Source organism: Mycteria americana, chromosome 4 (genome assembly GCF_035582795.1).
Source record: "Mycteria americana isolate JAX WOST 10 ecotype Jacksonville Zoo and Gardens chromosome 4, USCA_MyAme_1.0, whole genome shotgun sequence".
In the NCBI taxonomy this organism is placed as follows: domain Eukaryota; kingdom Metazoa; phylum Chordata; class Aves; order Ciconiiformes; family Ciconiidae; genus Mycteria; species Mycteria americana.
In genome coordinates this window covers 61,372,128-61,395,317 of record NC_134368.1, presented here as the reverse complement: position 1 = coordinate 61,395,317, position 23,190 = coordinate 61,372,128, and the positions used below count along the sequence as shown (strand labels likewise).

The window sequence follows — 23,190 nt, the reverse complement described above, 5'->3', positions numbered from 1 at the left end:
AAGTCATTCCTAAAGACCTGTGCCATCCTACAGCAGTTTCTAGATTTGATAGCAGGGGCAAGAGAGGAAGAAGAGGAGGCATCTGTTTTATGAGGGACAGCTGACTTCCTGCTGTGGCTTTGGCACCTCTCTGCATAGCAAATTAATCACATACTTTGTGCTCCTTCAAATTGCAACTGACCAGTGTATGGTGAGAGCCTTGAGAGAGGGCGCAATGAACAGGATCCTGTTGCAGCCACATGAACTTTTGGCTATTGATAGGGTCAACCACTTTCAACAAGGCACTTGTGCAACAATTGTTACTGCCATCACTTGTCATGAATCCTGAATTAAGATTTGTTAGTACAGCAGCAGGAAATCAAAATAGGGCATGCAATAATGCCAGTTCAAAGTTAGTCTGGACTCAGCTCCCTCCCTCAGAGGGCAGAGCCTTTGGAAGCACACCTCTTGCTGAAGTCTGCCAATTTTTACATGGCATCTCTGCCCCAAGCACAGCCCAACATTGCGGGCACAGAGTGAAATCAAAGTAAGATGCCCACCAAAAGAGCATGAAAGGTTCCTCACATAATGCTGTTGTTGGAATAAGAGGAACTGGCAATAGTATAGAGAAGAGGAGCTGAGAAGCCAAGTTCCCAGCCCTCACAGGGACTCTACAGTTGAAAAATCTGTGGCAGCCTAGTACCATGAGAACACATTTTCACCTCTACCAGAATAACAAGAGGCATCTGTGGGCCTTGTGCAATAACTGAGAAAGAACAAGGCAAAAATATACCACAGCCATCTCAGCAGGAAAACAGGGACCTTGCCCCTTACCTGTAACAGAGGTTAAGAGTCTGTTAGAACTATTTGCTAATTGGGTTATTACGCTAACTCCTAGATGTGGAGATTTACAGATTTGATCAGTGGAAGTTCCCAAGTGCAAAGTCTGTAAGGTCTGTTGCTACAGCAGAAAGGAACAGCCTACTGGAAAGGAGCAAAGGAAGTGACAAAGAAAAAAAATGGAAAAATTTACATTTTAGGTAAGTAACAGAAAGAGACAGGCTTGTAATCAAGCATCTTAACACTGAAAGCTAATGATAACAAGCAAATCTCAGTTCCAGGTTGTTGGCAGCTAGGTGCATTTCTGCGGTGAAAGGTCCTGTTGGCATCTGCTGTTGGTGACCCTGGTATTGGGGCTGTAAGAACCTCTGAGAAGCATGAGCCCCGGCAGTAGTGCTATGGCCTTGGACTTTTAAAGTGGGCTTTGATCTGCAGCAACACAAACTTCAGGAAGGCAGTGCTCCACTGCAACCAACATCAGTGATTTTAAGTCAGTTGCCTCCAAGTGCCAGTATACCCATGACACTGCCCATAGGGCCAAAAGACAGGTTTCTTGAGGGTAGCCTGGCAAGTCTCCTACCAGCTATCATACTAGCTGCTGAAGGCTGAAGAGCAGGCCCCTTTTACCTTTGCTCCCCAAATTCCCTATGGTCAGTCACAAGCTTTGGGAGCCCAAACTATTGCCCTGGGCCACGCGAAATCGCTGTAGTCCTCCCTGCCCATACAAGTCCTCCTAACTCCCAAATTTCCTGCTGCACAGGCCCTCCTCAGCCTACCCCCCCTCCCCCAAAGTCCTTGCACCCCCTTGCCACTCCGGGCCCCTTGGTCCTCACTAGCTCCGGCCCAGCGGCCACCACAGAAAAGACACAACCCGGGACCGAGAGAGCAGCAGAAGGGAGGGAGACGGAACAACGACGGCCCGGTAGAGCCGCCCCACCAGCCGGCGCCAAGGGCCGAGAGCTCTTCCGCCCGCTTCCAAAATGGCGGCAGACGCACGCCCTCTCATTACGCGCCGCCAGGGTGGGGCGGAGGAGCGGAAGAGACCGCCCCAGGGCAGCGGAGCGCATGCGCGCCGCCCGGCGGCCGGGCCGGGCGCAAGATGTCGGCGCAGGGAGATTGCGAGTTCCTGGTGAAGCGGGCCCGCGAGCTGGTGCCGGGGGACCTGTGGGCGGCCAAGGCCTGGCTCATCACGGCGCGGAGCCTCTACCCCGCCGACTTCAACATACAGGTAAGCGCCACGGCTGCCGCACCGGCGCAATATAAAGGCGCGGCGCGCAGCTCCCCCACACGGCCTTGCGGCGGGCGCTCCCTGACCGACCGGCGCTTCGGCCAATGGGGGCGGAGGGGCGGGGCGGACGGTTGCCGTGGTGACGGGGACCCGGCAGCGCCTGCGACGCCGCCGTTTCGTCCGTTACTCACCGTGGCGGCTGCGGCCGGGCCCTGCCAGGGCGCGCGGAGAAGGGCGGCTCCCCTGGCAGGGGCCAGGCCCAGCGCCCTGACAGGCGTCTGGGCCTAGCACCCGGCTAGAGGCCTGGCCCGGCATCCCCAGAGGGCTCCGACCCGCAGCCATGATAGGGGCCGGACTCAGCACCCGTATTTTGCAGCCGAACACTCTTTTGCAGCCTCTCTTCGTCGCGTTTCGTTCCCCCCGGAGTGCACAGGGCGGCTGGTGGGAAACGCCCAGCCTCTCACTGTGGTGTCCCGGGGTTAAAAATAAAGTGGCGAGCTTGTAATTCCTCGTTGTGTTTCACTGCAATAAACTCCACTCCTATGAATGCTTTGTGAAAGAGGTGAAAGTGTTGTTTTTTTAATAACTGGGGGGAAGGTCCCTTTCTGCTTCTTGTGTTTGCACATGATGAAACATTCGGGTTTGCTGTTGCAAAAAAAAAATTAGCCACTTCTAATAGAGATTTAAAGTACCTCTCTTGCCTATGGCTTTTGTAACAGCTTGGGGTTTTGCATTGCATTTGACTGGAAACAAAGCCTGGTCAAAGGACTCTTTGAATTCTCACTGATTTTTTATTTGTGTAAAAATAAAGGTAGCATGTTAATATTAGAGTACTTACATTATCATACAGAAGTTTATGCCTAATCTAATGTGTGATTAGATAGTCTAAACTTGGCTCCTAATTTCTACAGCAAATGTTGCAGTCCTTTTATTTTCTGTTATTCAGACTGCTGTGGCAAACTGGGGACAGTTTTTTAGAGTGGAAGGACTAATCTGATTCATAAATGTATTCAAGAAAGCTAACGTTCTGTTCTTCCATCTTGCAGTATGAGATGTACACTATCGAGAGGAATGCTGAAAGGACAGCATCTGCAGGCAGGCTGCTTTACGACATGTAAGTAATCAGAGATGGAACTCTACAATTATGCCAGGTGCTTGTTTCCATAAATGTCAGAGTTTCCAAAAATATAATGTGAGTGTTCTTGGAAATCCATGTGGATAAATTATCATAGAATCATAGAATGCTCTGGATTGGAAGAGACCTTTGCAGGTCATCTAGTCCACCCCCCCCCCAAAATTAAGCAGAAAAAGTCTTATTAATTAAAAATAAACAGTAAAAAGGAAGGTTTTATTTTCCATTTGCCCATGCACATTCTTTCATAGGAAGGTTTTGTTTTGGAAACAGGTTTTGTTATCACTGTGCACTCATTGCCTCCAACTTTATTACAGGTTTGTGAATTTTCCAGACCAACCTGCTGTATGGAGGGAGATTAGCGTTATTACATCGGCATTAAGGAATGACTCGCAGGACAAGCAGACACAATTTTTAAGAGGTAAGGATTCTATTCAGTGAATAGGGAGAGTCCTGAAGGAATCTAAAGATAAGCCCTAGGGTTACCTATCTAGTGTGGCAAGTAACTGTCAGTCTTTTTAACTTTGTTTGTGGGCTGCAGATTTTTTTTCTCAGTTTAGCCTGAGAGACTTCATTCAGTGTGTTAGACTTAGGAAACACAAAGGGACATGAGAAGCTGATTCCCATTGCTTTGTCTCTGATACGGGTAGACTAAGTCTGCCAGAACAACAAGCGCTTAGAAAAGAGATTGCATAGGGAATAAGTGGAATAGGACTTATGAATCATTGTCCCACTGCTTGCAGAGAACAATGAATGATCATAAAAATGGTGTGAATTTGTACATATGACATAAGGGTTATGAAAATGAACAGAGACCAGAAGGGCTTGGCGTTCACTGCTGGCAACCACAGGTAGTTTTGAAAGCAGGATTTACACCTGACAAATTATAATCTGCTGTTTGAATATGTGCTTCAGAAGCTGTAAGGATAAGCAATGTGTAACTCTGCATACAGGCTATTCCAGTTAAGGAAACATTTGCTTTTTCATGGGATGTGTTTATTTTTCAGAGAGAATACGTGAAACTTACAGGGAGAATATGTTGGTTTCTTTGTAGTGTCTCATTGGAAGTTTAAATTGAAAAAAACTACCTTTTAATAATGAAAGTATAAATTGTAGAAGTGGAGTGTAAGTAAAAAAATAAATTAACGTTATTGAAAAAGCATCTTAAAATGTCAAATATTTAAGTATTAGAATTTTCAGTATTCCACTCATTAGCAGTCTTACTTGTTAATTCAAGTTCTGTGCACCTGAATAAACACAGATAAATATTCATACAGTCTTCTCTGAAAGAAACAGCCATTTTTTTCCAGTCATAGATATTAAAAGCTGAAAAAAGTATAAGGAAATCTCTTTCAGTCTGCATGGCAAGGTTATGTTGACTAGTCTTTTACCCTTTGTCAGTCATCTTTACAATTCAGACATAGCAAGTGAAAAAATTTAATTTTTTTTTTAAGGATTATTTGAAACCCTTCCTGGTCGGGTCCAGTGTGAAATGTTACTGAAGGCCACAGAGCAGTGTTTTAACACATTAGAAAGGGCAGAAATGCTACTACTACTTCTGCGACGTTTCCCAGAGACTGTGGTGCAACACGGGGTAAGAGAAGAGAAGCTCATAGTAACTATTCAGCATAGTGGCGTTCTGTTTCTTGAGATTTTGCTGAAATGTATTTTCTTTTGCCTAGTGAGAGAGTGATTTCTTTTTATTCATGTTTAATTGTGGCTAATAGTTCAGATTGCTGTATCTTGAGCTTACCATCAGGAAAGAATTGGGCAGAAAACAAATGGAAGCAAATAAAACAATTTTTTTCTTTGTAAATGCAAAGAATATTCCATGCTTTTTGAAAAAGCAGAATAGTACAAAAAAGAGTGTAGAGGAGTGTTACAGTCTAAGAAAGAACATTGATTGAGCTTTTGTCAGTAAACTCTCTTTGAGGGCAGAGTGCTTTGAGGTTATGACTAGACTCTAACAAGCAGCGTGTTTGCTTCGACTTACAAAACTCTGGCTGGAGCTCTGTAAATGATGACCTACTTTATTTAAGGACAGTTTAAAAATAGTTTTAAAACCTGTTAGTTCTGAGATTGACTTACAGTAATGTGTTCTAGCTTGTACTAGCATCAGACAGAGTGCACAGTCAGTTACAACAGCTCAGGTGACAAGCTGCAACTTTAAGGCCTGGTCCCTCCATCGCTTTCATCTGTCTGTGCACGTCTTTACTGATACAGTCACATGCACAATTTTTCTCTTGGTCTTGTTTTGCTAGCTTCTGGTATCGCTTTTCACCTGTTATTAAGTAGGGATAGTTTAACTATGTATTTAGAGACTAGCACATGCAACTGCCATATGGTGAATTGCTATTCATGCATGCACTGAGTTATTGTTCAACTCCATTGAATTGCATTTCAAAAAGCTTCTAAAATCACTGGTCCAGTGTTTGATTTTCACCTGTGCTTACACAGGTAGGCCTTGGAGAAACATTATTAGATGCTGAAAGTATTGAAGACCAAGAATCCCCAGTGAATTGTTTTAGAAAACTATTTGGTAAGAAAATATTAATGTTCTTGTTTTATTATACAACTTTTTAGTATGGCAAGATTCTGAGTTCAGTAAACTACTTTCAAGATACTAAGATTAGAAAAACACTTTAGTCAGAAGAGGCTCAGGCCACATTAGGCCAGGCTGACCATAAATTGGTATTACAGTCATTCATGTGAGGTTCGTTGTGATCCTTTGTGGTGTATGGTCAGCCAGAGATGGAAGCTTACATTAATGATTGAGAAACCTTACTTAGGACGAATGGAACAAAAAACCCCACAAACCTAAAGGATTTTTTTGTTTGTTTTCTATTTTAGTTTGTGACGTTCTTCCTCTAATAATTAACAACCCTGATGTTCGACTTCCTGCCAGCTTGCTATATAAATATCTGAATAAAGCAGCAGAATTTTATATTAACTATGTAACTAGATCTACACAGACAGAAAGCCAGTATCAAGGTAAGAATATTTTTACAGAATTAACGTTTCTTAGAATGTATTTTAGCATTACTGAAGTGACGACCATAAATGAAGAATGCATTACTTCTATGCCATGTATCCCGTAGACAAGGATAGTCGTATTTGATGTTTCTTAGTTCTTTGATACCAAAATACCTCACGGTGCTTCAACTACTTAGTCGTGATGCTTATGGTACTTCAACATATGTACTGAGAGGTAGGACAAAATGTCCAAGATCTCCTTATCCAGCCTATCAGCTCTCTTGTACGAGGAGGCAGAAATGCCTACTGCTCCCTGTTAGCCTTCTCAGTAAAGAATCGTTACCCTGAAAGCTCTGATGTACATTTCTACATGTCTCCTTCTTGAAAATAAATCAGTTGGTTTGATTTCTTTATGAAGAGAAAATTGTGCTGGTTTTCCTAGGTTCACAAGATTCCTCTGATATTATGTCTCCAAGCAAGCGTAGCTCTCAGAAATATGTAATAGATGGTCTCACAGAGAAATCATCCCAGATTACAGATCCTTGGGAGAGGCTATTTAAAATATTGTCTGTGGTGGGAATGAGGTGTGAATGGCAAATGGATAAGGGAAGAAGGTGAGAAATGTGTACTTTTCCGGGTATTTCTTCTCAAGGAGAATTTGGCTTTTTAATTCTTAAGGAGGTGGGTTGAAGAAGGATTTTAACATGAGGACATTTTGTGTAAATTCAGTGCAGCTTTTCTTTCAAGAATGTACAGTGTAAAGCAAAAACAGGGATCCAGGGAGCACTTTTCAAATTAGTCTCTAAATTAAATCTTTGTTGATGAAAGTCGTGCATAAGAATTATAGTACTATGGGGTATCCTTCCCTAGGTGCCTCAGCAAAGAGAAACATAGTAAACGTTTACTGAAGTTTCACTGGCATGTGTTCCCAGCCTCCACTGACTTGCAGCTGGGGGATTTCCTCAGCCAAAATATTTAAGTTTTTCATATTCACTATGCATTCTTTCCTTTAGTTTCGGACTCTGTAACAACATCCTGAATTCTTTTTATCTCTGTTCCTCAGAAGTTTTGGCGATATTTTGCATCGAATGAAAGACCTCTGCAGATACATCAGTAACTTCGATAGTGATGCACACGCTAAATATAAGAATCAAGTAGTGTATTCCACGATGTTGGTCTTCTTTAAAAATGCATTCCAGTATGTCAGCAACATCCAGCCATCACTCTTTCAAGGTTAGTTTCTAATGTTTCAACTTTTGTAAAGAGTTCTTTGTGATTTCATTGCTAATGTCTGAAAGATCTTTTCTCATTAGTGTTTTGAAACTATCATCTTACAGAGTGACATGGGTCTTTTTTAAAATTCTCCCAAGCCATTAGTCTTACCAGCAGAAGTAGTTCATGACAAGTGCTGTAGTGGATCAGACCAAAGGTCAGTCTAACTTAGCAAATTAATCCTAATTTGTAATTAATTTGTAAATTGAACATTTAAAGTATGAATGTTACCTATGCTTTTTCCTACCTACTCAAATCTGCATTTGGGGGATATCAGATTGCTTGGAACACCTTGGATTGCTTCTTCAGGGATTGACTGGACTTTTCAGGGATGGCCCAGAAGCTGAGGGAAGTTCTTTAACCTCCAGTTTGTTTAGAACTTCCTGAAGTAGCATCACAAAGAGGAATTTTCAACTCTTAATAGTGTGCATTTTCTGCTTCTTCACTCACTGCTAGGGAATTCCTTGCAACAATAACAATTGTCACCATAGGTAATTAGTACTTATTAACACTACAATTACTGATTCATGATAAAATTACAATTTTAATTCTGTGTGTTGTGTTCATAAGTTTCATCACGGTTTCCTGCGGGGACAAATGATCATTTGAGTAATGAAACGCTCAATACAAATGATGAGTTTTAAACAACTTTACAGAAAGTTGGGTAATCAGTTGAACAATGTCAGTAGATAGCTAAGCTCAGAAGACTAGTGACATGGAAACTTGTATGCAAAGAACATGTAGTCACTTTAACAAATACAGGAAATAATCAAGTTGAGTGTTTTGTTCTATCCAGAGGAAAGAAGTGGGACAGTGAGATACTTTAGCTGTGCATATAGTTTTAGCTGCTTGATTCTGAGTTGAGGAAGAAAGGAAGTAAAGTACTGGTGAAAAAGTTCCTTTCTAAGTTGTACAACTGAGTGTGTTAAAGCTCATATTTCCAGACTGAACCACCAAAAAAAAAAGTATACTGAGACAGCAGAGCGCAGTCCCTTTGGTGCAGCATTTCTCGTACCCTCTGTCATTTCCTGACATCAGGAAAATATTTCTGAGACATTTTTTACTCATTTCTGCTTTAGCATTAAAGTCTGGTGGTATTCAGTGCCTTTCATATCCTTTCTATCATTAGGGTTTTTCCTCCTCTTTGGAGGGCTCACTGTAGAAATGTAGAATCCTATGTATTTTGAAGCGTAGTGGTGGGGAAAAAAGCTGTCTCTTCCTTAATCCAGTAGCTCTGAGCTTTGATCTGTGACTTTCTTCTTATGTGCATGGACTGTGCAAGAAACCTCTTGAGAGAAAACTTTTCAATGCATTTCTCTTACATAATTCATATCTGCCTTGCTGGAGACTTGAGAAATGAATGAGGCAATTCACACCTGCAGGCTTGGCAGGAGTTGCTATTTGCACTGATGCTTTTAGGGGTTTATTTATAACACTCTGTGCTAGAAATCAATTAGAAACTCTAAGCTTAGGTTCTAGAGCTCGGTTAGACAGAAAACACAACGTTGCTCTTTGTATGGCTGTGTAACTTTCAGTAATGTAAGAAGGTCTGCAGCCCAAGTCAAGGGTGCGGTTAGGTTTGGTTTTGTTTTAGGACTGGAGGTTTTGGAATAAAGGCTACAATGCACCTGCCTGCTACTGAGAAGAGAACATTTCTTTGGAAAGCAAAGCACTTAACTGGTATTCATTCAAATCAGTATGAGTGAAAGAAAAACCCACTCCTTTCTTCTCAGGTGTTAGAAGTAGGCAGCTCTTGAGATTCTAGTGATAAAACTCTTCCAGCATCCCAGTTGTGGTACTTTCATATCTGTTTCTCATGGATGCTGTTTTCTACATTATGACTTGGCTCTGTTTTCAGTTCACACAGACTAGATTCCAGCACAGTGGAATACATGATGGTACAGGAGAGGTGATTTCAATGTGTTGTAACTTTTGTGTAGGGGACATTTCAATGGGGTATTTAGTTTGAACCTAGTCAAAGGAGATAACATTATTTGTTAAGCATGCCAGGTTGGTGGTTTCTTAGAACATTAACTTCTGTTGTAGTGGACTCCCTACACATCACTTTTGAGTAGATGGGAAAAGCTTAATATGGGTTGTTTTATGTCAAGAGATAAAATGGATTGTCTTTATACTAAGCTCTCAAATTAGTTCTTTGCAATTATGAATGAGGTCTTAGCCTCCTGTCTTTCTGCAAATAGAAACAGAAGAAATGCACATACTGAAAATACTTGTCCGCACCTCTGTCTTATCTGGTGATTTCAAAAGGGAAAACAGATTAGTGGATTTCCCCTTTCCTTTATATTTCTCTTTGTCTGAGCTTTGCACATCTATATACAACTTGATTGTGCAAAAGGAGAAAATGTTTTTGTAAGGAAAGCTTTCTCAGTAGTGGCCATGTACCAATGTTGTTTGAGATTAAGAAGTGTTGTTCCTATTTTATATCTAATGAAACTTAAGCACTGAGGTCTGAAATAACAGGTCCCAGATCCCACTGGATGTTCTGTGACACCAGTGGAATAGAAATTATGTCTTCTGTGCTTCAAAATGAGGCTTCTCTAGAGGCTTTGGGGAGTGATGATGGGCTCTGGCAGTCAATTAAAGGTTTAATCCTGTACACTGAAATCAGTGGGGGCAAAGCTGACACTGAGTGACCCTTCTAGGGAAATCTTGCAATAAAATACACTCACTTCTTTGAGGCATCAGTGCCTGTCAGCATATTGCTTTGGTTTCTCATGAGAATGTTTTGAGAATATTGCTGTGCTTTGCCGTATTTGTGGCTGTTAACTTCAGAGCCATTTGTTCTGTTCACCTGTTGAATAGTTGACTTACATAAAAGCAAATAATGCTTGATGAGAGAACACCTGCTGTCTGAGTATATCTTGTGACTGCTCCATAAGAAAAGGATTCAAAGATACTCTGAAGCTCTCAAGCAAACTCTTGTGACGTCTGGTAAATGCATTCTAACCTTTACCTTTGCTTTGAGAAAACCATAGCTTTACCAGCATAGTTTAAGCTTAGGCAACTTAAGTAAATTAATTTCAGATTGTTTTCTCTAGCATTATAATCATTACTTGTGAAGGAAACAAAACCAGCTTGATGTAGACATGAGACCTTTCAGATCAGTCTAGAGCAATCCTGAATTAATTTATCTTTAAATTCAGGTCCAAATGCTCCAAACCAAGCCCCACTGGTTCTTCTCGAGGATGTGACCAACATCTATGGTGATACAGATATTGATCGTAACAAACACATACACAAAAAGAGGAAACTTGCCGAAGGAAGAGAAAAAACAATGGTAACTTTTCTACACTTTTTTGTTCGTAACAAGAATGGCATTGGTACTGGAATTTAGACAATAGTGGTTCTGACACAGATGTAACAGACATATTTTTAGAGCTACCCTGGAACAGCTGTTTATGACCACAATTTGCAAACAGATTTTTTTTGGGCTAAAGCCAGCAAGAATAAAACAATTTTTGCAGCAATTGCTGTAGACACATATATGCTGATGTGAATACTTTAACTTGAAGGAGTTCAGCAGAGACTGCAGAAGCTGTTAAAAATGGTAGCTATAGCAGTCAGATGCTCTACAGCTAAACCTCCAAATTAATTGACTTTTCATGATTGGAATTGTGAATACTGATCACACTATACCACTGAGTTTCTTGGTAGCAAAACAGATTGTTCTAATATTAAAACAAGCTAAGTGAAACGTCACTTAAAGGCACTTAAACTAGGATCTTGGCATCTCTAGTACAGAATTGTTTTCTTGTGTTCAAGTGAACTTCTGTGACTTTAGAGTCCTTTGAAATAAGTATAAATTAAGAAATTAATCTTCTTGTTTTATACTGACTCTTAAGCAGAGCTCAGATGATGAGGATCCTTCTGGGAAGGCGCGAAGTCGCCATATTGCAGTAAACAAGGCAGATCTTGCAAACTCTATTGAAGTATTAGAGAGCTTTAAACTGGCAAGAGAGAGCTGGGAGCTGCTCTATTCTCTGGAATCACTCGACAAAGGTAAGGCTAACTGCAGGCAGAGTTGCATTTAGGCGTCATTGCTGTGCATAGAAGTCATTTTACTATTGTTAAAATAGAATTCCTGTCATTGTGAATCCTTAAAATTTAATTTACTTTGGGTCCTGAGTATTTTTGATCTAAGTTCCAATAAGCAGCTTTATCAGTTTTTGCATTTCTGAATATTTTGTTCCTGGATTTCGTTTCATTCTTCATGCATCTTTGCGTATTCACCCCCACTTCTCTTGGAAGCAGCTTTTACTGAAGGTGCAGTTGGTTAGTAGTAGTGCTGATAATACTTGGTGAGGGTGTGCTGCTAATGGCTGCTTTAGTTCATGCTCAAGAAGATGTGTCTTTACTGTGTCTCTCCCTTTCTGATAATATCTGGTATGATAATCTTGAAAACAAATTTCTCTTCTAAAAAGCAGGCAAATAGTACCACCTAGCTGCTTTCAGATTTGTTGGACACAGTGAAGAAAAGTATAATCAAAATATGATTGTATAGGAAGAGAGTATCCTGTATTTGAAAGATTTCACACTCTTACTGTTTTGTTTTTTCATTTTTAAATTCAGCTTTTTTGTTCCTAGATTTTTAACCCAAAGCTGTGAAACGCTTCATTTTCTCTTTTACTTTTTCTTCTCTGACCACTTATGCAGAATTCACCAGAATTTGTTTGTCATGGAAGACAGACACCTGGCTTTGGTTAAGAATCTTTCTTACAGACATGATCATCTACCAGGTAAAAAAATAAAGTAAAAATTAGTGAAAATGACACCATTATGTTGCTCTTCCTTCCAGTGAATAGCTGTTCTGGTTAGCCAGTTTGACTACTTTAAGCGTCTACTGATTTTCTTCTTTAAAGCATGACCCTTTTGGGGATGGAATCATACCATTCTTACCACAGGCTAGGTACCCTGCTTAGGATATTCCTGTCCCAATAGCTTTTTGTTGAGTCCAGCTAGTTTTGGCATATGGGAAAGACGTCTGCGTTGGCATTTTGACCAGCAGATATATATAGTGTTACAGAAGAAAAGCACATTTTATTCACCTGCCAGTGCATTCTATTGGAACACAATCAGAGAGAAGAATTTTCAAACAGCAGAAGATTTTAACATCTCAGTTAAAATTTATCATTCTCAGAAATTAGGCTGACTGCACTCATTCCAAATACCATCTATAGAACAAAGCTTGTTCTTTTATATTTTTCCTTTGGGGGTTTTTTATTTTTGCCCATACTTGTACCTGAACAAGAGCTATTTCAAACTTTATTAGTCTAAATAAAGTAATGATTAACTCTGAAGAGCATGATTATTTGTTTCAGTTATAAATGCGATTTTGTAAACAGGCTTTTTAAAGCAGAATTCTGTTTGTCTTCTCACTGCCTTGCAAGTGATCAATCCACACTCCTGTACACAGCACATCACTGGAGAGTGTTCTGCTAGATTAAAATTTTGAAGCCTTGTTACTTGGACAAGCTCTGTTTTGAAAGCTTTCTGTAAGGGAATTTTTATTTCTGTCTTTCTACCCATTGTATACAGAAGACCCTAACACTGTCTTATATCTTTTTTTAAAGGGGCAGTACAAAAAAGCAATTAGCAGCCTACATCACTTGGCAGCTCTTCAGGGCTCTCATTCTCCACAGCAAATTACAGGGCAAGGATCACTAGAAAATCAGAGAGCACTAATCCAATTAGCAACGTGCCACTTTGCCCTTGGAGAATATCGGGTAAGTACAGCATTCCACACGCTGGTCCTTCATCATCTGGCCCTGTGGTTCCCGTTTGTCTTCTTCCTTTGAATTTTCCCATTAGCCTGCTTTCAACAGGGCATCAAATGTAAGCCAGGATCTACTGAAAAATCCATGCTTCACAGAGAGAAGAATTGCACTTCCTGGCACATTAACTGACTGTCCATTAGCATCTCTCTTATATAGTCTATTTGGTAGTTATATTTGGGGGGTTTAGTTATGATTTTCCATAGCTACAAATGTTTGAGTTGTCTGTAAATGTAACCTTAAATTTGAATTCCTTAACTGTACTGAAACTGTTTTAAATATTGAGGGAAAATTCTTAGGTATAAGCTTCATGTGGCAGGGGAAAGAAAAGGTTTATAGAAAAGAAACTTCTGTGATCATCTTAGAAAAGAATTCTTTATCAACTGACAGTATAAGAGATTCCAGAACAATATTGTCTGGCCTGACCTCTGAACTTGCTTTACCTTTGCAATACATATTTTGTGTTTTTAATATTACAGGAGTGCATGGTGGTCTGAGGTCAGTCAGTGTCAGCACTAGTAATAAAGGCTGGGTCTCTTAGGATCTAACATCATCCCAGTAGTACTGGAGAAGTCTTTTTGTCCCTTCCAGTCTACTACTTTTTCATTGGAAATGTGGTAATAGATCCCCACAGACCTCTTATTGTCTCTAGGAAACAGCATTAAAAATTCATTGCATTTCTGTCATGCTGTCAGATTGCCATTTTCCTTTCTATTTTTACCATGGACAGAGCAAGCTTTTAAAAACTATTCTAAGAATTCATTTGAAAACTTAATCCTTCAAAATAAAACAGTTTTTGATTGCAGTTGTATTGATCTTACACTCTTGAAATGAAGAATGCCAGTACATATTTTTTCACAATTGAAATGACTTATGTAGGCTCTCAGAAATTGTTTAATGACAGCTACGTCTTTTTGCTCAGCTGAACTAAGTTACACATTAAGTCTGCTCAAGTTCTAGCAGAGAATTTTTTGATTTTTTTTTCTTTTGCGGTGTTTGAAATTTTTAATCATTATTAACATATCTGAATTTTAAGAACTTTAATTTAGACTTAGCATTATCATGTCTCTCTTCTTTTTATAGCAAACATGCGAAAAAGTGCTTGACCTCATGTGCTGTATTTTACTTCCAGTACAAGAAGGAGGTAAAGTACAAGAGGAGCAACCTAAAGTAAAGTCTAAATTCAGGAAAGGTATGGAGTTGCTACTACCCTAAACTCAGTGTCAGCTCAATTTTAGTTCATGCATTTTGGTTGAGTGTATAATTCTTCTCTTTTTGTATTATGAAAAGGGAGGAAGTTCTTTATCCCCTCTTGTTTTTGTGAGTGGTTTTCCTGCTGGTACCTATTAAAAGTATATTCGTGACAAAGTCCTACCACAGGAAAAGAGAAATGAAGAAAAAATTTTAAAATGTGTAACTTCACGTTTTGAATCATTTGTAATTTACCTTCAAAGTTTTCCTCCCTACCTGAGATTTGGCAACTGTAGATTTTTTTGCTCCATTCTAATTTCTTTCAAACTTAGATAATCATGAGACCCCTAAAGAAGTGTATGATAAACTGTTCTATTGCAGGGTCTGATTTGAAGCTTTGGCCATGTACCAGTAGAGCTATCATGCCTTACTGCCTTCATCTATTGTTAGCTTGTTTCAAGGTAAGCTATAGTCACAGCTTCAGATTCTCTCATGTCTCTAAGGCCTAGTTTATATATCTGGGGTCCTGAAACTGCATGGCCTTACCCCAGTGGTGTGACTAGGTGTGAAGGGCTGTGCCTCAAGTGCTTCTCACCTAAATGGGTTTGTGGATGGTCTTTTTGGGGGGGGGGGGAGTGTTGATGGAGGAGGGTTTGTTCTCTCTTTTTTTCTCTTCTATTCGTTTTAGTTTTGGGCAGAGCAGATAGAATTAATCTCAAAATATTTTTGTCTGTATTCAGACTTCCCTTGTAGGTCAGCGGAGAGAATTTGGTATTTTGGCTGGAAATTTCCAACCTATTTTAAACGTATATATTAGGGCAAAATTAAGTACGCTCCTAAAGAACTTTTGTATTTGCACAGATGTAGGTGAGATGAATCCCATGTATTTATAAAAGCAACATGTGTTTCCAGATTGTCTCAATGTCATTTTTTTTCCCTGAAGCTCAGAGCTTTCACAGACAGCAGAGATGATATGGCGCTGGGCCACGTAGTTGTTCTGCTTCAGCATGAGTGGCCAAGGGGTGAGAACTTGTTCCTGAAAGCCATCAACAAAATCTGCCAACAAGGAAACTTCCAGTATGAGAATTTTTTCAACTATGTCACAAGTATCCTTTCTCTAACCAAGGATGTCTTTCACATCCAAAACTATGTGCTGGGGTGTTGAAAAAGCTGTTAGATAGTTTCAGCAGCAGTTCTCTCCATGAATCATATTCTGTATTTATTTCCATACCATGCAAGCCTCTTGTAATAGGTGGCAGTGCACAATGGACTATAAATATGCCTCCTGTCAACTGTTCTGGCACTTGAGAGTACCCTTAAGTGCACTGGAATTGCACTTACATTCAGAAAAACAGCAGCAGCTTAGGCTGCTCGTGCAAGTGACGGCAGTCTTTTCAGTAAGATATATAAGGCATTGTACCACAAGGTTGTTAACAAAAACGATAAAGCAGTACCTATGCTTCAAAGAGTTGAATGAATTTGGCTATTGTTTATGTAATGCTTTGTGTGGGTACAATTTTTGGGTTAAGATAATGAGCTATGTCAAAGTTCACGCGAAGCATGTCTGATTTCTCTATTCACATATCTGACATACGCTTTGATTGGCATACACACACGTGGATAGTTTAGTGTTTAACCTAAACAGACATCCAGCCATGGCCTCCAGGAAGCAAGGGGTCTAACTCCTATCTGAGACAACTAAAAAGCTCTGGTGTTAAAAGAAGGAAAAAAAAATAAAGAAAAGCTAAATAAGGGACCAAAATAGAAAACTAAAAAGGGTGGTATGTGCCACCGTGGTGGCATTTCCTTGAGTCCCAGCCTCAGTATGTACTGCTTTGATAACCTGCAACGCAGGAAAAGGAAGTAACAACAACCAGGGAATTTGTTTGGAGAGATGAGCTTTCTTTACCTCTGTCTGACTGTACATATGAAGAAATGAAGAAAGAAAAGAAATTGACTGATGTGTGTATTTTGCACTTTAAAAAGCCATTTCTCATGAATTTCTGAAGGATTACGAATACATGCTGTGATCTTCTTTATCACTTTTAAGAATCAGATACTTCAATAGGTGTTCATTTTGACTGTCCTTTCAGCAATGTGGCTTCAGATGTGAGGGATAAGAAGGAATGTTCTCTATAATTTTTTCCCTAGTCAAATCTTTAACGTTTCCTTCAGATATTGATATGTTGGAGGAATTTGCTTATTTAAGAACACAGGAAGGTGGGAAAATTCATCTGGAACTGCTGCCAAATCAAGCAATGTTGATCAAGTAAGGATAAAAAAGCATTTACTGTTTTCTTTGGGAAAAAAAAAGGGAGTATGTTCTGGTTGTCTTTGCTTTCATGTAATCTTCTGGATAGTAAGTTTGTCATGTCTTTGAGTTTAAATTTAAGGAGTTGGCTAAGGAGTTCAAACAAGGCCATGAGTTTCTTTTTCTGACTCTCCTCCTGATCTGTGAATTCTTTTTGGGGGTTTTTCAACTTTAAACTCCTACTTTTACAGAACTTTATTTTTAAGCATGGCATTTGCTTTAGAATGATTCATATTAAAGTGATTACAGTATTGCTCCTTCAACCAGACACTTGCACTTTGCAGGAATTCTTTAAATAATTAGGCATGTGTGTAATGTGTTGTTATTAATTTTGCTGAACAGTAATGCTGAAGAGAAAGCACTATTTGTTGTAAACAAAGTTATGAAAGACCACTGAATGATGAAAATCTTAGGTATAAAACATAAATTAAATTACACTCCAGGTAAACTCTAATAACCTTTCTGTCAGACCTAGCAGGTCATCTCTTGCTATGTTCTGAACAAGCTTATTCTGCTTAGCTTATTATGAGATGCTGAAGGAAATTAATAATTTGGATTAACTTCCTAGGTGTTCTTAGTTTTGAGTCAAGACTGAACAAGTATCTCCTGCAGGGTTTTAGTGGCAGAATGTTTTGGAATATCCTGGTTGTTTATTAGAACTTGTGGTATTTTGCTTTATAAAAGGGGGCCTACTAAACTTTGTTGAAATTCCAGTTTGGGTTAGTGTATTCTGGCTATTCGCTAACTAGAAATGGGCTAAAGTTTTCAAAAAATGGGAGCCTAACATTGGACAACTGGATCCAAATTTGGGCTAGTAAATAGATTTTCCAGAGTTCTAGGTAACCAACACAAAAATGAGATACTAGGTGTAATTAAAGGAAAGAAAAAGAAGAAATACAAATGCTTAATTATGTCACAGAATTTTCTCTTTTAAGCTCTAGATTTTCAAACTCTTACCCTTGCTATATCTCACTGCTTGTAACCAGCTGTATGAAAACAAGAAACAGGGTATGCTGTACTACGTATGATATTAACTAATAAGCTTTGTCAGCAAGAGAGCTTAGCACTGAAGACTATGCCTGGTAACTTCTTAGCTGCTATCTCAAGTTAGTTGCAATAGTTCAGCGCTATTTTTCTACGTCACAGCTTTTATTTTGATTGGTGTGGTAGCTGTTACTTACTGTTCTGACCTTACCAGTCAGGAATTAGGTAGCGAGCAGTGTTTCTAGCAAGACAGAAATCTCTCTTTGACCTCCTTTTGACCAGTGTTATGTTTCCTGAATGATGGAAATGCTGGTAGAAGAGAGGTCCGTTTCTTTGTGCTTATTGAGCCAAAACGGTCAAATATGCCATCCAGCTGGAAAAGCCGTGTATAGTGTCTTTTACGTGGCTGAGATGTGTAGGGCAGGAACCACTTCATCAGAGAGCTGATGGAAGGGAGAGTTCAGGGCGTAGTCCACTAATCGGAGATGACCTCTACTTCCCTGGTACCCCAGATATTTTTTTAGCTGGACTGGCTGTGAGGCTCAGGGATGTTGTCACCCAACAGTGTTGACCTCAGCAGCACTGGTTAGCTCACGGCCTCCCCCAGCTGGGGTTTTACATAAAGTGCACCAGCACAGCCCAGTTTCCTGGGGCAGTGGTTGGTAGGCTCAAAATCTGCAGACTGGCTTTCATCTTTCAAAACTGTCACCAGTTCTGGTTGTATGAGCTGCTGCACCATCCTCACAATAATTAGCAGAGGCAGCTCAGATACTGTTCAGTCATGCACAGGAAGACGCTGAGTTTGCCACAGCAGCCCAAAGACAAAGCAGTTGCTCCTTTGCCTGATCTTTCCTCAGCATAAATGTACGTAGCAATCCTGCATCTTAATTGATGGGAAATGCATTACAGATATTATATGTTTTTTATACAGACAGCTTTTTGTTTCATGACTTATAGGACATTTTCTCCCCAGGTGAATTCCACATTCTTCTTCCAGTACTTTTCCTCAGTACCTTATACTTTGTAGGAAATACATTCATTTTTCTGAACCCAGGAAAGCAAACTGCAATCTGGTTTTCAAAAGCTGAAGTCAGATCTTGGTAGCCTGCAGACTTATAATCGGGTCGGGCAAAATACACATACAGCTTGTAAGCTTTCCCTTTGCTTGTATCCATTGTGGGAATATGAAGGTCCATGGTTTTGGTTTTAACTGGTGATATAGCCAGCTCATTCTATTTGCAATGTCAACAAGACTTCTATGATGAGGCTCTGAATTCAACCACTAAGTGCTTTTGAACTCCATTCTAGGCAAGCCAAGTTTCATAGTTTTACTGATTATACAAGTCAGTAGTGGCAGTGTTAGCTAGTGAGGTTAAAGAGGAAAATAACAATATGCAAGAAACAACTGATTAATATCATGCTCCTCTTTTTAACAAATCTTACTCTAATTAGTCTAATCTTAGCCTACCAAACTGTGTAAACTTGATGTGAAAGCTGTTGGGTCTTCTGCCTCTACTCACATTCCCATCACATCTCCCCTTGGGGACAGAGAAGGAAAAGCTCTGTTGGTTTGAAGTGAAACAAAGTATCTTGAGAGTGTAATTTTTATTCTGATTGTGGACTTGGGTATGTTTAGTGCTGACTGCAGATCTTGCAAACAGTAATGGAGACAGTTGCGCAAAATCCCTTTTGCAAACATCTGTCACTCTGGGACCAATAACATCTTGCTGTTCCTTTGTCTTTTCTGTTCCCTGTGTCCATTTTTGCAAGTACTGGACTCATTCATGCCAAGAACTCTTGAAAAATATCTTATTTGATTGAATAATTCTTGTGAATATTTTATTTCAGGTTATTGTAGCTGTATTGTTGAGTGTTTCTGCACTACTAAAATGTCCCATCTTTATTTGACTTTTATAAGCATAGCTGGAGCTATAAGCATAAGCCATCCCTATTCATTAACAGATACTAATCAAAATGCCCACCTGTGAGATCTGAAGGTAGGCACTTAACTTGATATTGTAGGTATGTAAGTGCGAGTCTTGCTTCTCTGCTCTCTTGTTAGCATCTATGGGGGTGAATGATGCACTAAGTACTCAGTTCCCTAGTAAGATTTAGGTGACATTTTGAGAGACTTGGGTTAAGAAACTAGATCTGTTCTCTGTATACCAAATTTCTCATTTCTCCTTAGGTGAGGCATTGGATTTGCTCTAGGCTAGATGTGTGAACTAAACTGTGTGATTATCTTGTGTTATAGATAGCACACAGAGATAAGGACTTAACTTCACAGAGGAGACAAACTGTCTTTCAGCTCAGACACCTTTTGGTGGCTAGTTCATGTGGCCCTGGTCATAAATGGGAGGTTGCTCTGAGTGGGCATTTGTGCTCTGACATTGTGCCGTCCTCTAACAGCCATTTTTGTATGCAGTTTGAATTTGAAAAGGTGAAAAAGGTCATCTGTGGGCTAATGAAAAGGTACTTGGGCACCCTGTAACAAACACTGTCGTGTACTCAACTTGGCCAATAACCGCTGTGCATGCACTTGGCTTGGGCTCAGCAGCAAATCCCTTAACTCCAAGTTGTGAACTCCCGGTTCACTGACGCGCTCTTCCTGGCTCTGCAGGGAAGCTGTGGTATCGGCAGTGCTCCTCTGATGAAATCTTTTCTGATCAACATGCTTCCTGGGAAGAGCTAATGACAGTTCATCGTAGTGCAACTGTGAATTGTTTTTGCACCTACCACTGTCCTTTCTCCCGGTGTAACTGTCCAAAAATATGCGTATATATTTAGACCACAGTTGCAGAACAGCCTTGCAATGAAATCTGGGAATATTTGCATGTTTGATGCTGCTAGGGTCCTGCGCCCCTTCAGCTGCTTGGTGGTCATATTGCTATGTGGTCTCACCCTAGTTCTTTGTTGCTCCTTTTGCTGGAGAGTTGTTTTGCACCGGAGGGGGAGTTGGTGTGTGGGTGTTTGAATGCTGCTATTTGCTGTTTTTTAAAGGACTTCTAGCCCTCCCATGGGGTTACTGCAGCAGGAATTCATACCTGTGCTACAGCCCAGCATACAGACTGCTGACAGGTACCAAGTGGAAAAACCCCGCTCATAGTGTGCTGTGTTTTGTCAACATGTTTTACTGCCCATGGTTTTCAGCAATTTGTTACTCAATATTTATCTTTTTTTTTTCTCCATTTGTGCCTACATTGCCTGGCAAACCATGTTGTTCTATTATAACATTTATTTTTCTTTTTCCCATAAGTTGCCAGTATCCGTGTCCTTTCAATTTAATAATCACTGTTGAATTTAAACAAAAATGTAGAAATACCCCCAAATGATACTGATGTTCAGTCACATATTAGCAAAAGTATAACCCTTTCTTTTGAAGATACTGGTTACTGGATCCGTTTGTAGCTACTTTTCTTCATTTAAGTTTTCTTCATTCTGTTTTCTAGCTGTTACATGACATGCATCTTCAAAAGCGCTGCTGGCTTGCTCAGTAGCTGTAGGTTGCGTATCCTTCTTTAGCTTGTAACTGACCATAGCACTCGGCTGCCAGCAATGTTTGAGACAGTAAAGATGGAAAACAGGGCTTATCCCATAACCTCTGAATATGCTGGAGTATTTTCAGTGCAGTTTTGCTTCACTCAGCCTAGCTCATCAATGAATTGCCCAGTAGTCTCCAGGCTAGTCTCTTCTTTGCCTTTTCCACGTGTTACAGAGGTCTCTGTAACGTGTTTTGGCAGAGAAGTCTCTTCTCAAATGCTGGACTTGCTGATTTAAGTGAAGGTGGAGTGGTATTGTTGGCAAGGGTAATTCCCAGACTTTTCCCTTTCTCGTTTCCAGAATCTCTGGATTGGCATAGGTGCCCTCACCCTTTATTTTTTATTTCCTTTCTGTCTTGCAGTGTGCTTGCTGGGTTCGGTCCAGCTCTTCCCTTCTTACCCATGACTCAGGACTTGTCTCAACATCAGCATTTCTTGGTCATGCTTTTCTCTCTAATTTAATTTATGTTGCTCCTTTAGTAGTGCTAGGGCTCTCACTTCAGGGCATATCTTTTGCTTCCCTTCCCAAGTAGAGCTTGCAGGTAGATGTTACAAAGTCTTGATCTTACTTAACCAGTTCTGGACCAGTGCAAGTAAAGTGTAGTGCTTTGGCGCTGCAGAACATTGTTTTAAGGACGAGATTTAGGTATCGAGTGCTGCAGGCCAGTGTGAAGACAAAGAACTGTTCATACGAACGGCCTTTAGCAGGGCAATATCCCAAGTTTCCCCAGCCAGCATCGCTTTAGCTTGCTCAGTAGCTGGACCTTCATTCTGTTTGAAAATAAGTCCTGAACTTCTGCTCAGAATAAATGTAATCCCTGCCTGGTGTCTAGTATCTCCACAAGAGCTGGCTTCTACTGACACAGACTCACAGCCTGGCTTGATTTGGGCTTTGTGTTGGCCTGTGAAGTGTTCACTGCACCTTTCATTAGTCAAAGAGTTGTCAGTGCCCACAGGATTATATAGCCCCTTCCTGCACTTTCCTACTGGTACAAGATGCCCTCTGCTCTTTATGGTGGTAGCCACCTGTCCCCTTCCTCCAGAAAAAGCAGGCTCATCTTTTCACTCTTCTTTCAACCCCAGCCATTTATAGAAGTGATTACAAGGAGGAAGTGGCCTTGGGCAGCAAAGGTAGAGAGGAAAAAAAAATTCCTTTCCCCAAGAAAGGAAAACTCTGTATATGCTGGGTTAAGAGAATAGATTTTCCTGTTAGCCAGAACAGCAACATTTTTTCCCCCAACAGTCATGATCATAGCAGTGAGAGCACAGACTTTTATGGAACTTCTAACTGTTGAAACACTTGTAAGCTACTAAACACATGATTTTTAAAAATTGCATAGCACAGGCTATTTGGCTCTCCTTATATAAACTTGGGTATGGACAGTAGATACATAGTAAGTGACATGCAGCACCTTTTAAATTACTGTAGTGTACCAAATAACTGTTACTTGATTTTTTCTGTCTCTCTCTCCTTCATGGCTTAAGGCATCATACAGTTACCCGGGGTATAACTAAAGGAGTGAAAGAAGATTTCCGCCTGGCCATGGAGCGCCAGGTCTCACGCTGTGGGGAAAACCTCATGGTGGTCTTGCATAGGTTCTGCATTAATGAGAAAATACTGCTGCTTCAGACTCTTGCTTGAATGGACTGGACCATGATGCAGTGTCTCTTACAAAGAGAGGGGAAAGCTCTTAAGTGTATGAACAGCAGCGTGGCAGTGGAAAATCACTTGGCCAGAGAGTCAAAGAAGTTCCCAATGAGTTACAGGTTCTGCAATACACAAACACCGCTCAGTGTTTGTTCACCGCCTAGTTTTCTTATGTGGGTAGATCAAACTTTATAAATAAAACTTTGTTTAAGAAGTCTTCTGTAATGTCCTATTTGTTTTGGGTTTTTTTCCATAGCATTATACTAAGGTGTGTGTCTTAGTTCTTTCCGTCTTTATACAT

At 40.3% G+C, this 23,190-nt stretch overlaps 1 protein-coding gene across 5 annotated transcripts; it reads left to right on the top strand.

Moving 5' to 3' along the window:
* The first annotated feature begins 1,870 nt into the window (after nt 1–1,870).
* INTS10 (integrator complex subunit 10) lies at nt 1,871–23,106 on the top strand. Of its 5 annotated transcripts, none has more exons than XM_075500749.1 (18): nt 1,871–2,047; nt 3,094–3,161; nt 3,497–3,600; nt 4,634–4,773; nt 5,637–5,718; nt 6,030–6,170; nt 6,595–6,766; nt 7,216–7,385; nt 10,589–10,722; nt 11,291–11,444; nt 12,099–12,181; nt 13,016–13,168; nt 14,300–14,408; nt 14,789–14,868; nt 15,351–15,513; nt 16,583–16,676; nt 20,703–20,780; nt 22,727–23,106. In XM_075500749.1, the coding sequence occupies exons 1-18, from the start codon at nt 1,919–1,921 to the stop codon at nt 22,881–22,883; spliced, it is 2,211 nt and encodes a 736-aa protein (XP_075356864.1). In that variant the 5' UTR covers nt 1,871–1,918; the 3' UTR covers nt 22,884–23,106. The 5 variants fall into 5 exon arrangements, with proteins under 5 accessions (XP_075356864.1, XP_075356863.1, XP_075356867.1 ...); XM_075500748.1 differs by having other exon boundaries at nt 11,288–11,444; XM_075500752.1 differs by lacking the exon at nt 20,703–20,780 and having other exon boundaries at nt 11,288–11,444; nt 16,583–16,682; nt 22,727–22,866.
* Nucleotides 23,107–23,190: the final 84 nt, after the last annotated feature.

Excerpts from the sequence above, each read along its gene's own strand:
- INTS10 (XM_075500748.1), top strand. The coding sequence starts at position 1,919 with ATGTCGGCGCAGGGAGATTGCGAGTTCCTGGTGAAGCGGGCCCGCGAG. Across the intron at positions 2,048-3,093 it reads CCGCCGACTTCAACATACAG|TATGAGATGTACACTATCGA; the intron begins GTAAGCGCCACG and ends TCCATCTTGCAG. Across the intron at positions 6,171-6,594 it reads GACAGAAAGCCAGTATCAAG|GTTCACAAGATTCCTCTGAT; the intron begins GTAAGAATATTT and ends TGGTTTTCCTAG.